Source organism: Lycorma delicatula, chromosome 7 (genome assembly GCF_047948215.1).
Source record: "Lycorma delicatula isolate Av1 chromosome 7, ASM4794821v1, whole genome shotgun sequence".
Classification (NCBI taxonomy): Eukaryota; Metazoa; Arthropoda; class Insecta; order Hemiptera; family Fulgoridae; genus Lycorma; species Lycorma delicatula.
Window position 1 is genome coordinate 87103869 of NC_134461.1, and position 24498 is coordinate 87128366.

The 24498-nt window shown below is 30.6% G+C and overlaps 1 protein-coding gene across 1 annotated transcript in view; it reads right to left on the reverse strand.

Moving 5' to 3' along the window:
* Window positions 1-10737: 10737 nt before the first annotated feature.
* The window catches only part of G9a (histone-lysine N-methyltransferase G9a), a 91222-nt gene continuing 77461 nt past the window's right edge, over window positions 10738-24498 (reverse strand). Inside the window, exons 15-18 of the mRNA XM_075371026.1 lie at window positions 23155-23329; window positions 18627-18705; window positions 13757-13932; window positions 10738-11030 (exon numbers count right to left, since the gene is read on the reverse strand). Of these exons, the coding sequence (XP_075227141.1) occupies window positions 10877-11030; window positions 13757-13932; window positions 18627-18705; window positions 23155-23329 (584 nt within the window). The 3' untranslated portion in view covers window positions 10738-10876. The remainder of the gene's footprint in view (window positions 11031-13756; window positions 13933-18626; window positions 18706-23154; window positions 23330-24498) is intronic.

Here is a 24498-nt window from a genome sequence, read left to right on the forward strand (position 1 = left end):
ATTCAGCAGCACATCTTTTGTTTAGAAGATTTGAAAGCCAAGTTCTAGAGGACACAGCCAACCAACATCCATCAACTGAAGGAATGCATTCAAGAGGCATCTCTTAGTCATACATTCTCTTTAAAGTAAATTAGAGAATTGTTTAGAAAATGATGGTAGACATTTAATGGATATTGTTTTTAAAAATTAAATTATATCGACTTAATTTCCATTAAATTTTGTTTATTTCTAGTAATAAATATTTACAGAAAATTTTCTGTAAACAGTCTTAAAATATTATTCATAAAACTGTCAACTATTTATGCCAAGCCTATATTTAAAATTACCAGTTTCATTTTCAATGTAGTTATTTCAACAATAATGCTACATGAATATTTAATAAAAATATAATTATAAAATAGGAGCAATCAATGATTCAGTGCCTTCTAGCAATAATCCAAACTTGAGAAGAGAGTTCCATCCAGCAGTAAAGACATTTTCAGCCACCTTCTAGCAATAATCCAAACTTGAGAAGAGAGTTCCGTTCAGCAGTAAAGAAAGGAGTAATCCACCTCCTTTCTCATTAGAAATAAATAAATGGGAAAAGAATAAATGGAGTAACTACAATGTAAAATTAATTATACCACCAAGACAGAGGAAAGCTCTTTACAAGTCACCCTTTTAGTTATGGAAGCTTATCTGGTTAAAAATCCTTCTAGAGACTGAAACATTATTACCCAGATAAAAGCAGCAAATTATTAAGTGAAAATTCTGTTTTGACCAGTTTCATGCTGCAACAAAAGTTGCTCTTCCTCCAAAAATAAAATAATTTAAAAACAGTTACAGGATTCTTAAGAATAATCACAAATCCCTTTAACTGTGCAATATCCGGCAGCTTGCAGTGATACAGATCACTAATATGTCAGGTGTCAATTTATTTTGAATGTTTCAATCTTTTATTTCCTTTCTTTCACAAAATGGATATCTCCGTTCATAAGAAAATAAACCATCGTATTTACGGTTTTATTAATGGTCTGATTCCTTGTAATTTTCCTCTTCAATACAGTCTTCTTATCTTCTCAATACATATCCAAACCATTGTAATTATAATGAACTGCTCGCTGTTACATCAAGTTGGTATATTTATTTCTTAGTTCCTTATTATTTTATTCTCCTACTTAAAAATCTTTTTTCAAATTAATTTTTATAGAGTACTAGCTGTATCTCATAAATAATACACTGTATATATAAGTTTCATTTTTAATTTTTTTGTTATATGTATTATTTTTATACTTTCTTTCACTTATCACCACTATAGTAATTTTCATCACTTACTGAATGACCAGTTATTATTTCTATACATTATAATAGAAAATGTAAATAAAGTTTGAATGAATGAGCACAATTAAATACTGCATATTGCAGTCATCCCATTTAAATAGACAATAATTACATTTGTATTCATGGTAGGATTTCAAAATCACTAAGAATTTAACAAGAAAAATAACACCTTTTCCTAAATTAGAGCAATAAATAACAAAAAAAGTTTGAAAGGTATCTGAAGTCTTGGTTCAGATGCTTCTAAACCAAGATAGGAGAATTGCAAAATTAGCATATACGTGTTTTTAAATGACGTTAGTATGCAAACCCATTCAATTTTAGATGAGATAGCATAGTAGTGAAAAATGTATATATGTGCAGATGCTTTCTGTATAGGTATAATTGGGTCTAGCAAGGTAATATTGCAAATTGTACATTGAAACAAAAACATGCAGTATTAACTTGAACGACTTCTTCATTTTCTGTTTAGCCTTTGGAACCACCATAAGGTATTAAATTCAGAGGATGAATGAGGATGATATGTATGAATGTAAATGAAGTGTAATCTTGTACAGTCTCAGGTCAACCATTCCTGAGATGTGTGGTTAATTGAAAACCAACCACCAAAGAACGGCGGTATCCACAATTTAGTATTCAAATCCATATAAAAGTAATTGCCTTTACTAGGATTTGAACCTTAGAACTGTCGACTTCGAAATCAGCTGATTTGTGATGACGAATTCACCACTAGACTAACCCAGTGGGTTTTTTTGTTAACGACTTATGTAAATAAAACTATACATATTTTATTGCACACACAAAATATTATCTAATACATATGTACATTTATTAATTAATGTTACTAATTGTGAATTAGTTAAGACTACCCATAATTAGAAGGTTAATTTTTATTTATTTAAGTTACTAAATCAAATCACTTTAGGTAATATAAATTACAAAGTAACATTTTTCAAATTGTTGAGATTTTTGGGGGGGAAATGAAAATAAACAAGCATATAACTACTTTTTTTTTAATTTCATATAAACCACCTACTTTTCATAATTACCGAAATAAATGACAGACCACTCGGAGTACTATGCTTCTTATCTCTAATTCCAGTAGCTCTATTATTCCAAATTAGCCAAACAAATGATGAAATATAGCACTCTATGAACAATAATTTTACAGAAAATGTTTTCTATTGTTAACATAAAATTTTAAGTTTTAAGTAGTTCTATCTACTGATGGGTGACTGCCAGAACAGCTTTATATTTCTTTATCAGAAACTATATACTCGTTCCTCTGTAAATTTCAACTAATTTACTGATTTCAATGCAGTTTTCTTATAATAATTTGTTATTCCCTAAGAAAGAAATTTTATGATTTAAATATCCAAAACTATATACTGCTTTTGAATCAATTTTTCACATGACTGAATTCTAATGAGAGTTCCCTGTGTGAACATGGAGGCCAATCATGTTGCCAGCAGCTGGTTATAGATCACAAGCGTTCTTTCAAACATACACAACATCAACAAACTCATATATACTAACAGTTTAAAAAGGATTTTTAAAATGTCTACTTGTCCAAACAGCATATATTTAATTTTTACTTGTATTTCACAGATTAATCACTTAGTACAGAAACAAAATAGAATGCTGAATTCTGTAAGCATATACAAGGCGTTTTTTAAGAAAAGGCTGTTTTCAATTTTCCACCATTAGATGCGGTGGAAACTGATGGTGCTAGTGTAGCATGTTTATTTTTATCAACTATCATCTGTTTGCAACAACAGGTTAATGTTATTCACGTTAGTTGTTGTATAGCCTGGCTGAAACGAGTACTACAATAAATAATCCCATGAGTTGTGAAGTGCAATCAGTAATTCATTATCTATTATTGGTGAAAAACAAATCTGCTGCTGACATTCCTAGAGAAATTGTTGATGTTTACGGACCCAGTGTTATGTGCAAAGGTAAAGTTTGCCAATGATGTTAGTTTTAGGAGAAAGAACGAATGTTCACGTCAAAGAACATAGTGGTTGCCCGACTATCATTAGATGAATTGACTGAAAATGTGAAGACAAAAATTTGTGAAAACAGAAGGCTTACTGTTTCTCAATTATCGATTGAATTTCCTTTTGTTTCACGATCAGTAATTTACAACATTTTAACTGAAAAATTAGTTTACAGAAAGTTGTGTTCCAGACGGGTACCAAAATGTTGACAGAAACACACAAAGAAAAGCATTTTGCTGCAGCTCAAATGTTTTTGAGGCAGTATGAAGGTGAAGGTGAAATGATTTATGGAATACATTGTGACCAGTGATGAAACATGGATATCTTATTCAAATGTTGAGACAAAGCAGCAATCAATGAAATGGCGGCATTCATCATTCCCAAAGACTTTATTAAATGAAAAAGTTCAATGAAAATGCTTATGGCTACAGTTATTTGGAACGCTGAAGGGATATTGGTGAATGAATTTCTTGAACATGGAAGAACTGTTAATGCCGATATGTACTGTGAAACACTTACAAAACTTAGATATTCAATTTAAAACAAAAGGCACGGGAAGCTAACTGATGGTATTTCATTTCTCCATGATAATACACGACCTCACACAGCAAACAAAACCACTGAACAATCGCGATGATTTCATTGCAAAATCTTTGAACAACCACCTTACAGGCCGGATTTTGTATAAAGTAATTATTACCTTTTTCTCTGTTTAAAACAACAGCTTGCATCTCAGAAGTTTGAAGATGATGAGGAATCCAATAGATGAATTAAACCAAAATTATAAATGATATAAGATAATAATAATAATAATAATAAATGATAGAAGATGACAAACCAATTAATTACAGAGTAACTAATTGGTTTAAATCACAAGCGGGAGAATTCTTCAGTAACAGAATAATGAAGCTGGTATCAAAAATGTATTGCAGTGAATGGTGAATATGTACAAAAACAATATATGTATGTAAGTTTATTTTATTATAATAAAGTTTTTTCTATTTTACTTATTTCAGTTTTTATATCAAAATTTTTATCTTAAAAAATCATAGACAAAAAAAATATGGAAATGTTTAGTGGGAAGGTCTTGGCTGCTGAGGATATATAGGAAAAGGAAAGGAAAGAGTTGCTTCAACAACTAAATAATTCTAATCAGAGACTATCAAATAAGCAGGCAAGTCAGATAATCAAATAGCTAAGATTTGTCATAGTACACAATCAAAACTCCCTACAACAGTTTTTGGGAACTCCAGTGGAGTCTAACAAAGTTTAATGATGTGTATTTCAGGCGTCCTGATAACAACAGCTGTAAAGATGCCAGTAGTAAAATTATTGGGGATAATAATGAGCAAAATAATGAGTTTATGACAGGAGGTGAGAGATGTTCATTTACAGACAAACCTGTAAGTAAAAGCATAAATAAAAGAAAGTAAAATTGAAATTTTTTCCTTGACAGTCAAGGGTGGCAGCTTGTGGAGAATGTTAGCTCGTACTCCTTCTTCTGTTCTACAGTAGTCAGAACTGTGATGCTGAATGCCTCTATTGAGGCAATGGTTTAGTCTGCTTTGGCTCAATTTGAATTAAATTGCCTGACTAAAGGAGATTTTACTATCTTGATTGCTGTTACTAACATAACAAATAAGTGATCCTCAGTTTGTAAAAATATTAAACTACAACATTCTTTAACCTCTTCAGGAATGTTGTCATGCTTATGTGACTGCAGTAAATTGTCACTCGTTTTAGAACTACAGAGACTACAGTTACCTGTTACAGTTACTCGTTATAGACTACAGTCACTTGTTTTAGAACTTTATAATTTGAGTACTATCATCATGTTAACACAACTAATATAATTCTTTCAGTGAGAAGTGCTGCACTCTATGGGCTTTAAAATGAACTATCTGCACTATCAATAGGTTCCAGCTAACAGCTGGAAATAGAGAGAATAAAATCATGTTATCAGCATTTTAAAAATAGGTTTTGTAAGTTTTGTTGAACTCTGTTATTAAACATGGCCGATTCATCACATTCATGTCCAGGATTTAGTTCTCATTATGTGGACAAATCACTGAATTTATGTAATACAAGTGAAATAATAGAAATTTTGCTAAATGAAGTCAGGTGATGAAAGTGAAAGCAAATGTTCTAGTGATACTTTTGACGATCATAATAACATGTCTGCAAATGAGGTTAGTTTCGGTGCATTTAATGATAGTGAAACTGCATCAACTTCTAATAATAATAATCAACAACAACAGAAATTGAATCTGAAACCCCAATTACAATTTCAAGTGAAACAAATCCATCAAATAAACGACAAAAATTAACATGTGTACAGTAGGCCTAAGCGTACCAGATAAGTGTAAATTGGACTGACATTAGATTCAATCCCATTTTTATTGATTGATAATCCTAATTCTGGTGTAAACAAGAAATTATAATAACGCCTGAAATTATTGAACATATAGTGAATGAAACAAACACATAATATACCCAAGCCTCTGAACAAACCAATTTTAATCTTGCTCATTGAAATTTACAATGATGGAAACCAACCGACATAGGTGAACTGTATACATTTTTGAGTTTGACCATGCTTATGCCAAGAAATAAGAAAAAATTAAAAGAGTACTGGTCAACAGACAGGCTATTACATTCCCCAATATTTCCCGAAACAATGGTTAGAGAGACAGATATCTGAACATTCATAGTATGCTTCACTTTGCCAATAATAAAGATTAACCACCTGACTTCCATCTTTGCAAAATTCAAGAATTATTAGGAAATTTGAAAAAATTTCTCAAATGTGTTTTATTCTTTTCAAAATATAGTAATTGCCGAGCCCTTAGTTTTGTTCAAAGGAAGGCTTAATTTCAAGCAGTATGTAAAATCTAAACATAGTTTTAGAATAAAACTACTTGCTCTACGTGATTTTGAAACTGGGTATGTCCTAAATTTTATCATTTATACTGGTGGTGATACTCAAATAGATAATATTCCACAGTCAGGCATACCTAGAAGTACAGTGAAACTCTAATGACACCTTACATGAATAAAGGGCACACTCTTAACACTGATAGTTGGTATACCAGTCCATCTCTGTCGCTCTATATCCATAAATTAAAAACTAATTCCTGTAGAACTGTTTGACAGAACCAAAAATTGATGCCACCTCTTCCCAAAAAATGAGAGGAAAAGTGAAAGAGTTAGCAAGTCGTGTGACAATGGTGGTGAGGTGGATGGACAAAAGAGGTGTTACAATACTAGTACTGTACACGACATAATGTTGATAACTGACAAGAAAGGCAGACAGGCTCAAATATACAGAAAACCAACCTGTATTACTGACTATAATGATAATATGGGGGCTGTCAACATAAGTGACATGATGCTGAGTTTAGTAGAATGTGTCCAAAAAACAATAAAATGGTATAAAAAATTATTTTTTTGTACTGTTAATATTGCATTAGTGAATGGAGTAGTTTGTACATGAATAGCACTAGGAAAAAATAAGTTTTGGCGATTTTCAACTAGGGGCATGGGCTTCACTTCAGTTCAGAGGGAAGGCAAACTGTCGAGAAGATGGGTATTAACATAATAAATATCCAATTAATGCTACACTTGGATGATAGTAGCAATTGTAAAGAAACAACTTTTAACATATAAGAGAATTTTCACATTCTTCAGGAATGAGCGAGTCTTCTTTTTTTGGGTTTGATGATGAGGTTGTTCTTCAGATTTCATCTGCGGATTATCCAGTAAGTTTAAACATTTGTGACTATGAACAATCAGTATTTAAACTGTTCAAATAAGAATTTAAACTAAAGAAATGACAATGATTTGTTTTCAGCTGTATTCTCTTGTAGTACTTCGGCAATTAATAATATACATAATTTTGATCCTAAATCTTTAAGTTGGTTTTGGCATTGCAACATACAGGGTACTACTTCATCTGGTGTCAGTGACAAGCTGGATGATAATGAATTATTCCTTCAGGGTGTCTCATTAAACACTGGTATAATTTTATTTAATGAACAATGGTTTAACACAACGAATATTTTCATTTTAAATAAATTAAAAAGCTTTAAGATTTTCAGATTTTACACACGTATTTGAGGTGGTAGAGATGGGTCATATATACTAGTAAAGGACAGTATAGATTTTAGTCAAAACCAATCTCTACAAATTTAATGACGATTTTTGTTTTGCCCATTCTTATATAGAAATACCCTCTTTAATTACATTAGTTGTGTCCATTTATAGAACACTAGGTTTTCATAGAGATGCTGTGTTTCTTATGATTTTTGGTGATTTCCTTCATTTTTTAAAAGCAAGTAGGAAAACTTTTATTTATATAGCAACAAATTTCAATATTGATTAACTGAGAAATTACAGTCTTGTACTAATTTCATAGATTCAACTGATAGTTATGGTATTAAGATAAATTTTAAGGATCCTACAAGAATAACAGCATACAGCACATCTTGTATTGATAATATTTTGAAAAAATCATTTGGTAGGAGAAATATTTTATAAATATAAATTCAGGTTTTTCTGAACATAGTACTCTTTTTATAACTCTTGCCTATAAAAAACAAAAACAAAATGACACAATACTTATGTATAAAAACAGACAGAATGTTTGTCAAATCGTTAAATTGAACTTGATGCGACTGATATATCTTGTGTGAATGTGACGTTCAATGATTTTTTTGATAAATTTATTATAGCTTTTAACTCTAGTTAAAAGCTCATTTTCCTGTGAAAATGTTTATTAAAGAATATAGCAAATCTAATAAATGGATAACCAATGGTACAAGGGTCTCTGCCAAAATTAAACGGATCCTTGATATAGAGTAGATTTAATAAACCTTCATTTTTTGGTTTATGTTAAAAATTAAAAAAAATTTCAATAAAGTTGTAAGAGTAGCTAAAAGAATGGTGAATGATAAATTCATTAAATCAGTTGAAAACAAATCAAAAATATCATGAAACATTGTTAATAATGAACTTGGTTTTAATAAAGACGTATTCAGATTATCCTGAGCTTAAAGGAGATGTTAAAAAAATTGTAAACCCCACAGCTGCGACTGAGGATTTCAATGATTATTTTGGAAAGCTGTTTCTAAATTAAATATTCCACCAGTTAGATTACCAACCACTATGAAAGCTCAAAATGGGGAGTTGTTCTGTGTTGTTGTGATTTCAGATCACTGTGTAATCAAGGCTACAAGATTGCTTAAAAATAAGACTTTGTCAGGCTGGGATGGAATTCCTATTAGTATAAGACTTATGTTGGCCAGCTTGCATCTATTTCGGCAAGGATAATTCATTTATCTCTTAGGTCTTTCCTGATAGGCTGAAGTTTGCTGAGGTGATTCTTCCTATAAAAAAGGAAATAAAAGTAATTTAATTTTGACAAGTATAAGACCTATATCCTTATTGTCTACATTTTCAAAAGTGTCTGAAAAAGTGGTATCTGACAAGATAGAATTGTATTTGGAAAAAATCAACTATTTTAGTAATTCTCAATGTGGTTTTAGGAAGAAGCACTCAGCTTGCTTTGTGTGAGTTTGTGAGCAGAGTGTTACATGCTTTGAATGACTCTCAGAGGGTTGCTGGTATTTTCTGTGATTTGCCCAAGGCTTTTGACTGTGATTATTCGATTTTATTATACAAATTGCTTTTATGTGGTTTTTCTAGGGACAAGCAGAATTGGATAGTTTCTTATTTTATTTAGCTTACTGTATGCAGAGGACAGCTGTGGTTGGAAATGGCTTGAGATAACACTCAAACTGGAATTGCATTAGATATATGGTGCCTCAGGGTCTGTTCCTTGTACTCTGCTCTTCCTTATCTATAAATGACCTAATCAATGAGGATTTCATACTTTTTGCTGATTATACAACAGTACTGATTGGAGGTGAAGTGAGAGATTCTGATTGGAGGTGAAGTGAGAGATTCTGATTGGAAGTGGCATGGAGTTGAGTGATTTACTTAGGAATACCTGACCTGCATTAAAGACTGGTTTACTAGTAATAGTCTCCTTATGAATGAGTCCAAGACCAAGATTATTAATTCTAAATTGATGGAAGCTGGGCCTTCATTGAATGAATATGGTTTTACTCTAGGTGAATCACGTAGTTTTCTGGGAATGCCAGTTACAAAAATTTGAACTGGGGTTCATACTGACTACCTTACAAAAAAAAATAATAATTCCGTATGTTTTGGATTTTCTGAGCACCTCATTAGGTACAAGACTGATTTTGTATTATGTCTATGTTCAGTTAATTCTATCTTACAGAATAGTTTTATGTGGAGGTTTGACAGAAGGACAGAGTTTTTAATCCTCCAAAAAAAATTATTCATAAAACTTGTAAAAGAATTCCCAACACTTCATGTTGGCCTCTATTCTCATTCTTGAAAGTGGTTATACTTCCTAGCTTATACATCCTGGAGTTACTAACATATATTCACAATAATACTGAATTAAAAAAATTAATTTAATTTTAAACATGGTTATAATATAATGAAACATCTAAAATGCCCAAAATATCATTTATCCTTTTATGAGAAAAGTTCTCAGTATAGCAGGATTAAATTTTATTATAAACTGTCAGAAAGGATGAAAAACCTTGGCCCAAAATCATTTAAACACAATGCTCATTGCTTGCTCATAAAAGGCACATATTATTCCACAGATGAATTTCAGAATGATACAGCTGTGAGACATTATTACATGAAATTATGTTTATGTACTTTTGAGCATGTTTTTTACATGATTCTGTTACTTATCAACAGTGTGTCAATGGAAACTGAACTACTCATAAGAGGCATAAGCATCATCGATGCAACTTCCATATTAGGCTTCTGAATTGCCAAAAATGAAAAATATTACAATAAGTAGCCTGGTTGGTTTTTATATAACCATATAGCTACAATGTTTTATAATTCAGATCAAAAAATGCTTTTACTAATCTCATAGCATATCTAAACCTGAACTACAGAACTACTGGTTTAAGAGACAATGTTAACAATTATTGCACCCTTAAAAATACTTTAATATCAGAGTTTGTATAGTGAGTTGAATGATACTATTACTGCTACAATGAATTAAAAAATAATTAATTGTCATTATTTAACTCTAGTTTTATTTATTCCTATCAAAAGTTTAATTTATATGCCATGATTTAAAGTTTATTTTAAAAATAATCTAAACATAACATTCACTGTATTTTATAGGTTATTAATATATGAACCACCCAACACTAAAATACAATTAAAATATAAATAAAATACAATAACAATATTTGGGCGATTCATTTAATTAATATTGATAGTGACTCATGTACATATTAAAATTAATTAAAATAAGTACATTTGCAACTGAAGTGCAAAAAGAAAAAAAACAGCATAATGGTATCAGTATCATGTAAATGAATCATTTATGCAGATAGCACTGCAGTCCAGAAAAATAAGACTGAATTAATTTATTGAAAAAGATGATGTTAACCTAATTAAAACTAAAACGTTGATTATAAATAATAATAAAAACCAGACTACTGAGATGAGCTGTCTTCTTGCTGCAATTTCTTTTGGTAATTTTCTAATGTTTGTTGTATTGAAGTTTCTGAGTAACGACATTTTTCAGCTCCACATGTACAGGTGAATGATTTACATTTAATTATCCAAAATTTTTCACCATAATCAAACCTGCAATACAGAATTACTGGTAATCTGAACATGATGAAACATGACATCAAAGAGGATCAAAAATCTTTGTACTTAACGGTTTTTTAATAATGTAAATAATTTATACAAATTTGTTACAGAAAGTTTTAACTTATTTTGTTATCTTCCCTTCAATATCAATCATTTCTAATACCATTAGAAATTTTATGAATATGACATGAAATAAAATATCATTAAAATATTTATTATAAGAGGAAGTAAAATGAAAGAAGTCTTACAGTATGCAGAGAATTTTTTCTATAAAATGTATAACTAAACAAAAACAAAGTGTAAGAGTAGTTATTATATACGAAAATACTACAGTGATCAAATAGTAACATCCTAAATCAAAATTATTGAAAAACTTTTAAAAAAACTTTCTAAAGATTTTAATTTATGAAACACACCATCATTTTTAATCAAACTAATATTTTAGGCTACTTTCCAAACATTTTTAAAATAAGTTGTAAAAGTGATGCAGTACTGTATCTTTGGTTCCATTAGGTTTTAAATTCTTCATCTTACAGAATGATTTCAATGGGTAAAACAACAATGAAAAATCTTCAGTCAATTCAATGAGACATGAAGTATATAAAACAGTAATTTTTTCACAATAAATTTTGAACTCTTTCTTTTTTACATTACTTAATTGTTATTTTTATTTAACCAGTTTTTTTTTATATAACCAGTATTTAACCAGTATTGAAGGAAGTGTTACTTCCTTCAATGAGATTGAACTTGCTTGAAAAATTATGTCTTGTGCAAAAGCATGAAGAGCTTTCATCAAAATTATCTACTTTTGTTCAGAAATTATAAAATACAATGAAAAGGTAGGAAAACCTCTACAATTGTTATCCTAACAATTTTATTTGTCCCGAACGAACAAACACATCTGGAGGTTCCAGGTTTTTTAAACACTCCAGACACAAGCCTGGATTAATCAAACCAAATCTGGCCTACTTATCTCAAAAAGCACCTATGTCCAGAAACAAACTTTATAATATGTCAACTGGGTTAAATCTATCGACAACCTGCATATTTCTCACATCAGGAAAAATACCATGTATGTAACGGGCATCGGATGATTCTATCCACCTGACCTGCCATAAATGGAAACCTTGATCATCTATTTCTTTTTTGCACCCAGAGGTAAGTTGGCCTACCTTCTTGGCATCATAACATAATTGGTTCTCAGTCACAAGGATATCAACAGAAACAACAAGAACTCCCTGTTGAGGACAGTTCTATAGGCAACAATCACAGATAACAATAGGAGATCCTGGTCTCTCAACAAAATATTCCTATAACATTTGTACCTCATTCGATGAGCCCAGACAAGTGTAACATTAGTATTATAGCTTTGCATATACCCTAATATAGAACAGGCATACTTCTGAAATTAAGCCCCCAATCAGGGTGAACACTGAAATCACTGATACACCGAAAAAGCAGAATAAGCCTTTTTGGCAGCATATTGAAAGTGCTACTTGAATCGAAGATTCTCTTCAAGGGTAACACCTAGATACTTAGTTACTTCTGTAGCGGGACATAAAGACACTATTGTAATATTAACTAATTATTACCACAATTAAGATGCTTATGAAAATTATATTGTCCAGGATATCAATTAAGACCAGCTATAAAAATGTAGTGTACATATAAAACAAAAAGAAAATTGTTCTTTTGTAATTTTATTGTTACCAAATACGTACATAACTTTGTTATTCAATATCCCGATTACTATGCTATCAAAAATTACCATATAGATTTGTTGATGGCTAAACAATTAATGGATATCCTAATGGTGCCCAAGATGATGCCCTATCTCTTGGGTACTGACTACAATATAAAATAAACTTAAAATCTATTAATCAACTATATGAAAATGAGAAAATATAATGAGCAGCAATTTTTTTTTTTGTAATATATTAGGTAATTTATTTTCATGTTGTTTTCTTAATATGTAAGATTACATTTAAGTATTGTCAAATTATTTAAAGGCAAGTTCATATAATATTTCAATGTAAATGATGAAATAATAACTGTAATTATGAATCAAGTCATCACATGCATTTCTGCTGCAGCTTATATGATTCATTTTCCAGAAACTGTGTCTACAGATAGGTTTTTCAACTGTTGTTTAGCTTTAGGATTACCTGGAATGTATATTTAATGTTTATGCTATCTCTTAATTTTACAATAGAAAAAAATTCTACTGTTTCAAAGAATTTACAAGTATATTATGATTTTTCTCTCCAACTACATTGTACTACTTCAGTTTAATCAGCGATTTCCTAGTTGGGGAAACAAAATAAAATGCATTCAATTGAATTAGGTAATAAAAGCAGATGAAGCAAGAAAAACTTTAAGAGGAGCACATATAGAAGAAGATGTGTGATACAGTAAAAAAATTTGACATTTATGGAAAATATTCGTAAATGTCAATAAAAATGATACTGACATTAATACAGACATTTTAATCCTTATGAATAAAAATCCATAAATCTGTTGATCTCTTTGGTAAAGTGATAGCCGTCAGGTACGGGATTTCTCATATATTAAAAATTTCCATTTTCATATTCCCATGTACAAGCTTCTGTGGTGAACTAATTCATCAGTCAAAAAAAAAATTAATTATCTATATTCTGTAGTGCAAAAGTAAGTGTAAATGTGTGAGTATCTTAATAATAATGATGACTAATAAATACCCAAGTTCTTCATTCACTTGTATGTCTCTGTTGGCAAAAAAAGCGATTCTAGGAAAATGTAAATCTTGGTGATCAATGAACACTCTAACTGGCAGAAGATTAGGAACACACATGTGGTTTATAAATCTAGCTATATTGCCGTATTTACGAGCATCTATACAGTAAGTTTCACCATCCTGAAAAACAAACAAAAAACTAAACATTATACTTCTTTTTTATAAATAAAATAAAAATAAAATTAAATATAATTATCAAACCATTATAAATTCACATCGATAAGGTTCATATGATATTCCAAAAGCCGTCATATGCAACTTTAATAGATTAGGATCTTTGTTCATATAGTAAATATATCTACATGTTAAATCCTTGAATTGCCAGATCAGAATAAGTCAATAATTGCAATCTAACAGTAACACAGTGGGAAAAATCAGTGTCAACGAAAACGTATTTGGTACAACTTTCCCTAGAAATGTTTACCAATAGTGGCTCTGCCTCAAACAGTATTACCTTACCACTCTATGCATTTAATTAACCGCTGTCTAATATGTTTTTCATTCTGATTGGTACATAACATATTTTAAAGATAACATTAAGAATGGTTCGATTCATTATTCCATGAACAAAAATGAACTGCCCAAGCATCTGCCTGAATGGATCAAGGAAAACTACTGTAAATACTTGAACAGACCATCACAAAATATACAATTAATTATAAAATAAAAAATAGCAATGCTTAAATTCCACATCACTTATTATTAATGTAAATTCATGATATAATACTAAAATATGTGAAAATATTGAATATATAAAAAACTACTACTAATCATTATTCAAAAAGTGTTAATGAAAAATTATTTGAGCAAATATCTACGTACATGTTCCACATAGATGCGAAATGATAGGAATATGATTTAGATGATAATTCATTAAAAAGAGATAAACGCTGGCAAAGTACTGCATGACTTTTCCGGCTGCACCAGTCAAGTTGTACAATACAACACACAGATTTTCATTGCAAAATTTTTCTGACTTTGCCAGAAAGTTTTTCTAATACAAACATTAAGGATTTGATTTTTATTTAAAAAAATAAAATAATTTGAATGAGAAATAAAATAATTTGTAAAAATATTGAAATAAAGTATAACTTTCATGACAGAAATGAAAAAACTTATTTCTCAATTTGGGTCTGGAATGTAATATAGATGCTAAAGCTACGAGGGTCATTCAAATATAAATGGGAATCAGTTTGTATAGTTTTATTGATATTAGATAAATTTACAATTATCTTATTTTTTAACATACTTTTTTCTTCAACAGAAATAAATTTTCTCCACCGGGTAAGTAGTTTCCTGATCTTCCCCAAAAAAAAAATATGGCTGCCCTAACAACCAACTGCGCAGATAATGCTCAACTGTGGAATTGTCTCTGAACCTTTCCCCTTCTACGGCTTCTTTTAACAAACCAAACATGTGGAAATCACACGGTGACAAGTTTGGACTGTACGTTGAGTGTTAAAGAAGTATCCAATGAATTTTAACGATGTATACAGTTGTACGTTATAGAGAAGGAGGATGTTGCAAATTTATTGCCAGTGTCATTTGTTATAATAAGCAGCCCTGATGTCATCCAACAATTGGCAGTAGTATGCCGCATTTACCATCCTTTGTTCATGCACGAAATCAATCGGCAGCACACCTTTTGAGACCCAAAGTACAGTTTTCAGAACTTTTCCAGCTGAAAAACATTTCTTGGCCTTGATTGGTGCCCTCTCCCCACTTTACCACCACTCCATATTTGTTCTCTTGCTTTCCATAGTGTGGGTCACAGTATGGTCCAGAAATACCACTTCTTTCTCGAAGTGATTCAGAAGGCACTGACAGATGTTTTTCTGGACATTTCTCTGTGCCTCAGTGAGAAGACATGGAACCAACCTCAACACTTTGCTGTAACCAAGAGAGCCTGACAACACTGTATTCACACTCCCAATATTTATGCCCACCTCTGATGCAATTTCAGCAACTGTTATGCAGCAATCACCTTCCACAGGGGCACAAACAGCATGAATGTTATCAACATTCATGTTGGTCCATGGACAACATTTATGACTTTCATTCACTGAATCATGGTCACTTCAAATTTTTTTGGTCCAATCAAACACCTGAGTTTTTAATAAAGTACCATATGGTACTCTGTCTGTACGGGTACAATATGGTTGACTCAAGGCATGTTTTAACTGTGCCTAGAGTCAAGTCAAAATTTCAGAGGATTTGACATGTTTGTTGGTGAGACATCAGATAATTTATTGCATAATGGACAATGGTATCTCCTGTTCACACATTCTGCTACTGACATGGGAACATAATCAATAGGTGTGTCTGAGTGGTTGCTCCCCTTCATACATATCTAACTAATAATCCACAGTGTTCCACAACATTCATTGTTTTTCCTCAGCCCATGTAGCAAAATTCAAGTTCATATTTGAATGACCCTTGTACTTTAATTTTAATAGCCCCTTAAGTAATGAAGTAAAATACAAAAAAAATTTTTTTAAGAAAAATTAAAAGGGCCAAAAAACAAAAACAACACAATATATGTTTTTTAAGATGAGAAATAAATTTTAAGAAGTTTTTTTATATATTCAAATATAGGATGTGCTTAAAAAATTTGCTTAAGTAACATTTAATTTTCTCTAAATCTCAACACCCCTATTCAATAAAAGCCAAAATAAGAAAAACATATTTCCAAAAAACATTTTCTGCATTTTAGGTCCGGGATCTACAATCTAAAAAAATTATAGACATTTCTTAATACATCTATATATCATTACTTTCAAAAGATTTTTTGAAGAATATTAAAACTGAAGGGGGATAGAGCAAAAGAACAAACATATATATTTCAAATTTAAGAGGTAGGGGTTGATTTTAACAAAAAAGTTGGATTACTTATATATGCATTGCAGGTAACAAATTTAATACAGTTCTCTCTAAAAAGTCTCTGAATAAAATCAAAACTGGAATATTTGAGCCAAATCAAATGAGTCAATCCTTTCTGAATCAGGTCTTGATATAAGACCAAAAGAAGTGTGATAAAATACATACATGAGTACGCACATATAAGTTTTTTTTTTTGGTTCAGATAAACTATTTGACCATAGAATGTAAAGATTTGCAAAAAACCTGATACTCCATTTTTGACAAGATCACCTTACATTTTACCTTTAAATGTAGCTATTCTAGCTATACTTCCCAGGAAAGTAACAAATAATAAAAGAATTGAACTAAAATAAACCACATTTTCATAAGCCAAAGTATTGTGCTGAGTTATACAACAACAAATCTACAGTATGGTTTGATAAAGATGGATATTGTTATTTTTTTAAGAAAAAGTTAATTACATTCTTTTTAGCACAGCTAAAATATAGTATATTTATAAGTATATTTATCAAAACATGGATATGTTAACATTTTTAATTTACTAAATATTGTTCACAAGATTCATATTTATAGACACCAAACAATGACTTGCTCAAGAGGATCATGAAAGTGATCCTCTACTTTCTTGCATGATGCCCTACAAGATATACCAATAACTCGGCTGAGGTCACGCAAACCACCCTGGGCTGATTTGGAAAGTATCAATTCTGTTAAGATGGCCTCCAAGTGGCAACAACACTGGAATGAACATCCAACCAACAATACTCACCTGGTTTAAGATCCAACAGAAAGGTTCAGGGATTCCAACTAATGCGCCAAACCTGGTCAAAGCTGAACTGCATTAGGATGGGTCAAAGGAAGTGTGGTTATATCTTAAAGAGGTGGGGTTTCTGCCCATCTGCTGACTGCAAACTGCGGAGAAGAGAAACAGACAATAGAACATACTGTTACAGAGTGCCCACTGAGCGACTGACGGTGATCTGGGGACTCTACATCAAGTGACTCTGAGTGCTCTGGACTGGTTGTCAAATTTGGACTTTTCCTTCTAATTATGGATACTTTCATGTACTTGCAAAACCATATGATATATATAATGATCTGAAAGGTGGTAATTTATGTATCTTAAAAATTTATACTGATTTTCTGAAGGAGCCCAAAGAGAAGCTATTATACTTTAGATGACAATGTACATAGGAATATAAGTATTTAATAATGATGATAAGCTTAGCATTTTATTAAGATGTACAAAGCAAACAGCACGATTTCATTTTGTTGCCGACAAAAAATAATTTATTTGTCTTACAGACAACAGAAATACTATCATTAATGGGAATTCAAGTCATGTAGTTAGCAATGTTACATCTATCTGAGAAGCATATTGCAATGGTTTTATCCATTTTTAAAATTAGATTGTTACAAACCACCAGGTGAATAATTTTTTAAACACTTAACATATAACTTTCACTTCTGGATACAGATACTGTTGCATCAGATTTTGAGACATACCATTGATAAACAATAAAAAAAGCAAGGATTGAAAGAGCCTTCTCTCTGCCTCTGCTTTCTACATCATGAAATGAATGCAAAGGATTTTTTATAGTCAACACAGTCAGAAAAATTATTTGATTAGAAATGTAATGTTACAATCCCAACTAAATTTAAATATATCCTTAGAAAGGAAAAATGTCCCCAGCAGAAAACCCATAGGAAAATTCTATTAATTGTCTGGAAATTATCAGGATTTCAGAACTAGACATCCATCCTGGTGTCAAATTACTAGGAAATGGTGCTGCACAAAGTATAAATGAATAGAACCAGCCATTTGTTAGTTATCAAATCATGAAATGATTTGATAACTTAATTTTATCACATCATGAAATAAATCAATAAATAATAATTTTATAAATCATGCACAAATTTCTTATTTTTCATACCCTGTTATCCAAATCAAAAAGATACGAATCATCTTCACGTGTATCAGCTTCACAATCTGATATTATCTCACCAATATATCTGCAATCCACATCACACATAAAAATTAAATATAATCTAGGTATTTCATTCTAAGTAATGATTTAAGAAAATTCTTACAATTAAATTAAAAATATATATATATTTACTAATTACTTTAAAAGCTTTTAAAGACATCTTTGTTTTGTCAAAATTATACATGAAATTATACAGTATAAATGATTAGAAACATGTTTTGAAATATTAAAATAGAGAGAGGTATGTTTATCAAACAAAAGTTTTATACCAATGATTAAAAGATGGGGAAATTATACTTTTCTATATTTTAATTTTTCAAAATGTGTTTTTAAAAATCAATACATATATTATATTTTTGAATGTTCTGATGAAGAAGAGACGTCTGTCAAAAAGATTAATGAAAAGGAAAGAGAAAGAATGATAATATTAAACAGTAAATAGATGATAATTAGTTTTTATAAATAGTTATATTTGATTTATGTATAATTGACTTAAAGGATCAAATCAACTAATAAAAGAACTCACCTCATAGCACATGTAGTAAATTCAAATATCATAGCTAAAAGTTGACTGACTCTGCCTATATACAACCTTTTTTTTTCAAATATATATTGATTATACAGAGTGTCCACGCTAAACGTAAAAAACATAATGGCCTGTACTTAGGAAACCAGTAGTAATCTCATAAACATAGGCTCAATCAAAAGGAAATATCTCTGAGATTTGTTTGGTACATTTCAAGGTCACCAGAATACACATGTGCAGGCATGTTGGCTCACAATCCAATTGTAGTCAATAGTTGTCAGTCGAAATGTGGACCCCACAACAGAAGGCTCAGTGTGTGCTTTGGTTAGAGGAGTTTCAATCAGTTACGCTTGTTCAATGGCGTGTACAAACTAAATGGAATATCGATCTACCTACATCCAAGTCTATTTGTCAGTGGGATGTGACTTTAACAGAGACTGGAACTTGGTTTCACAAACTGGAAATCATCCAAAAAGTTTCACTTAGTGACAGAATGTGAATTGTGTATGTGATGCATTCACTGCCACCCTGTAAAGGCTCGCCTGTTAGGCGAGCTAGTTATGAACTGCAAATTCCTCGTTCCCCTGTTCAAGACATTGTTCATAAGCGACCCTGTTTGCCAGTGTATAAGTTACACCTCCTTCCTCACGTTAGACCAAATGATCAGTTTATGATATCAGTTTATTGTAGAGGTAATGCACCATGTCAAAAGCATTCCAAATTACCTTGGTACGTTTAATGATGAGGAAACTTTTCATTCGTGCAGGAAGGTTAACAGACACAATTGTCAAATTTGGGGTACTGAAAATCCCCACACAGTAATTGAAAATGAAAGGAACACACCAGAAGTCAATATCTGGTTACGACTGCTCAAAAATGGCGTTACTGATCTGGTTTTTCTTAGAGCCTACTGTGACAGGACACACATTTCTCGACATGCTTGAGAATTTACTGTTCCTTAGATTCCTGCAGGCTTCAGTTTCCAACAAGATCGTAATCCACCATACTTTGATTGTGATGTTAACATATTCTTGAACAACAACTTTCCCCGGATACAGAACTTTAAATCAACAACTTCTACAGAAAGCAAACCCAACATATCCTGTGCTCATTAGAATCTCTTCAAGCATTGAGGAAAAAAGGCAAGCTAAGATCTGGAGACCTTAGCACTAAACAAGAAAACTTGCTGTTGCTGGCCTTCATTTATCCTGAAGCAGTGTAAAAAGAACTCAACAAAAAGAACTGAACTCTCATTTGTATAAAATAATAGTGGTACAAGAGCTAACTGACTGTGAAAGCAAATTACAAGACTATTTTTAAGAATTTTCTTAACTTGTTTACAAACAAGATGCTATGTTAGTCAATGAGTGATGAAGTTATTTTCATTTTTAAGTAAAATGAGCATCAAAATTTTTATTAATGGTGTGATCCAAATCACTGACCGCTTCATCCATCTTCCCTTCACGGTCCACATGTAACTTTCTGGTGTGATTACAAAGTTACCATATTTCTTTGAAATGAATGGACAACCAGTTACAGTGACTTCTGCTCAATTCATGGATATATTAAGGTACAGTGGATTACTCTAGACGTCTATGTTGTAGAACATATATTCAAGACAACATAATAGTTTCAGCAAGGCTAGGCAACAGCCAATTCTGCCAGAGCGTCCATGATGACAGTAATTCAAGAAATATTTCCAGGCCATATGACTTCCAGAGATGTAGAGATGTTCCCTGGTTGGCATGCTCTCTGACTTGTCAATACTTAACTACTTTCACTGGGATTACCTTAGTCTCAAATGTACATTTAAGAAACCTATAAGTATTAATGAATTCAAGGCTGCAATATGGAAAACAATTGCAGCCACATCAAACAACATGAACTGTGCATGAGTGAAACCTGTCAACAGACTGCAGTAATGTAGGCTAAATGGCAGAGAAATTTAAAAAAATGGATTAAAAATAAGTGGATAAAATAGTGGATAAGTATAGGGCTAAAAAGTGGATAATCATTAGTCATTTTGATAATAAAATTGAAATTGATAAATGTCTTGTTGAAGTAAATACGTACAGAAATAATCCTATTGTACTGTTTATTGTAAAAAATAAGTATAAAAATTGATATTTATAGGATTACAATTTCTTTATGATGAGTTATTGATTTAAATTCTGATGTTAGTTTTTTCTGTTATTTTTATTATTAAATATCACTGTGACTTTTTATTCAAAATAATTTTAAAAAAATAATTATTGGTGTTAATATAATTATTCAATTTATTTGTAAGACTTTTATTGTTGGTAAAATTTTGAAAACAGTCTTATCATTTTCAAATTATTATTTTTTTATTTGATGTTTTAAATTATTTTTGTATTTATTTCTGTTGAAAAAATATATATATTTGTTATAATTATTACATTTTTATAATTATCATTATGTTAAGAATACAAAATGAAATTCTACTTCTTACTGTTGTGTGACAAATAAATATTAAGAGTTATATTTAATAATGTTAATTATTATGAAAATCATCAGTTTCTCACCACCCACCCAGGATACATGCTTGATTTTATTCTATATATTACACAATTATGTCAAATCTGTATCCTATTTTAAAATAATCTTATTTTACATACATAACATGGCATCTATACTACATATATGTGTGTGTGTGCGTACACATGCACACACACACAAACACAAATTTAATTGTTGAAATGGTAATTATAGCATAAAATCAACACTTAATCAATAATAAGTAAAACTTAGAAATATTTACCAAAAAAAATGGGTGTAAACTGTTAAACATCTAAATAAATCTAAAATTTACCTAACACAATGACAGCATTTTTTTTTTAAAAAGAATCTTTGATGATTCAGATGATCTGAAACGAGATAAAAGTCATTTCAGTAATCGGTAAAGTTATCCTCAAAATAAAAAGCTCCTGCAACATGCTTACTAATAAGAATAAGGGGTGAAGCGGTTTCCTATTGACTTTTTCAATGACCCAAACAAATTCTTGTTCAACAGCATGCAGCACACTAAAATACAAATGATAATGTATTATACAAGTGTATATAAACGAATATAAGTGCATATTATACAAATGACACTTTTGCTTTATTCACCAGAGACTGAATGCATATAATAAGCATCATTAATCTCAAAGAAAGCCTCTTACTGGTGCCTCCTTTTGCGCTTCAAGTTTTTACACGCATCACAGCCACAAAAGAGGGTGGGACAGGGAAAATTAATATAAAGTAACTAAATAATGTATCCCTTCGGTTGAGAAATAATTTATTTCACAAACTTTGCAAAAATAGGCTCATATTTAGAACCCTTTCATTTCATATTCTCATTCAATTCATTGCCATTTGGCTACCTATGAAACAAGTAAACATGCCTTCAACATTTTGAACTGATGGAGTCATGGTTAAAAACATTAGGAGATGGAGATGAACCTTTCAGAAACCCTAAGAAACAGCAGGACTATTGTAAATTAGAGGCAAGTTGGAACTATTGCCAGTAACATTTTGATGAAGCTTTGGTGATAGCTTGTAACAGGATTACCCTTATGAAAGTTTGATGGAGGCACCAGCTAAACAGATGCAGAAGTAGGAAGGGTCAGTCTTGTTAAAATGTAAGGTGATTGGAAAGTTTCATCTGCTTTCTTACTACATCCTTAGCAAGAAGCAGAATATGGGTACATGACATAATTTTTTATTTTTTTTATACTTTTTAATACGTTTAAATTTTCCTGATAACCATAATTGTTTAATTATCTTATATTATAATGCAAATTTTTTTATACAATCTTAGATCTTAACCTTAATCTTAAATCTCTGGTGACATGCACAGAAATTTTTCCACTTCAGCCTGCATTGTAGAAATAAATGGGATGCTTATAGTTTTTATTAATAAAACAAAATTATTATATATAAACTTACTCGCACACAAAACTTCCTTTTGGTATAAGCCTTAAAGTACGCACACCCCATCCTTTATTGGTAACGGTTTTGAATAACTGAAATCTTGCTTTAATACCATGTTGCACAATCCTGTTTTTACATGTCACTTTATTACACATGCATGCTCTGTTACATTCAAACAACATAGGTGGATCTGTAAAAAGAATTCAGAAAACAAATTAGTCAAATTATATTTACAGTCAATTTTTTTAAATTATATATATTTATGTGCATAAATAATATATATTTTTGAATCTATTACCAACTCTGTAATAAACACAATAGTCTGACTAGGAAAACACATTCTCTTACAGATGGCAAAATCACCTACATTTTTCTAGTTATATCTTCTATTGTGTATCTGTCAACTAACATAATCCCCATTCATTTTTCTTTTAATATTTCTTAAGAAATTTAATTTCACGCTTGTATTATGTTTAATTTACTTGCCACCTATGCCTGAGCTACATAGATAAGTATCTAAATAAATTGTACATCCTTACACTCACTGGAAGTCTATTTTTTCAAATCACTTTGTTCAGGCTCCAGTAAAAGAAAACTGTTCTTATTCTTTTATGCAGTTAAAAATGATACTCAGGAATTTTTGTTTCCCATTGTTTGTTTTAAATTACAAATATTAATTTGCTTTCTCCCTGCTAATTCTCATTCCTGTCTTGTATGATATCAATGCAATTATTTATTTGATCTTGCAGAAGATTTTTGCATACTCTTATTATCAAATTATCACCTAAAAATAAATATGTTTGGAGTTTAACAACTTTTTCCCTGACATTCTTTAGTGCCTCATTCACAAATACACACAACAGAGAAGGTTGAACACACTCTACTGCTTCAGTCCAATTTCCACCTAAAAAAAAAATTATTTTTATCTCTTCCACTTAACATCTATATTTCTACGACATTTCTGCTTAGAATCATTAATACAATTCCTGTTAATTCAAAATTTTTCTGTGTTGCATTTGGCAGTAAATTAACTAAATGCATTAAAGAACAAAATAATAGACAATCTTGAAACAAATTCTATTTCTTTTTTTCAGAAAAAATTAATAGTACTATAGAAAGAATGCTAGAGTATAAGTTACCAACACGAGTCAATCTGATAAGTTGGTAAAAATGAAATAAACTCCATCTAGTCATTAACCTGCATATTTTAAAACGTGTAAAAGACAATAATACATCATTACCAAAAGAATACTTCATTCTACCTAGATATTATTCATTTTGTAAAACAAGCTTGTCCTTATATCTTATATTCATTCAAAAAATTAATAGTGGTGTACATGTATAATTTCAAAACAAATC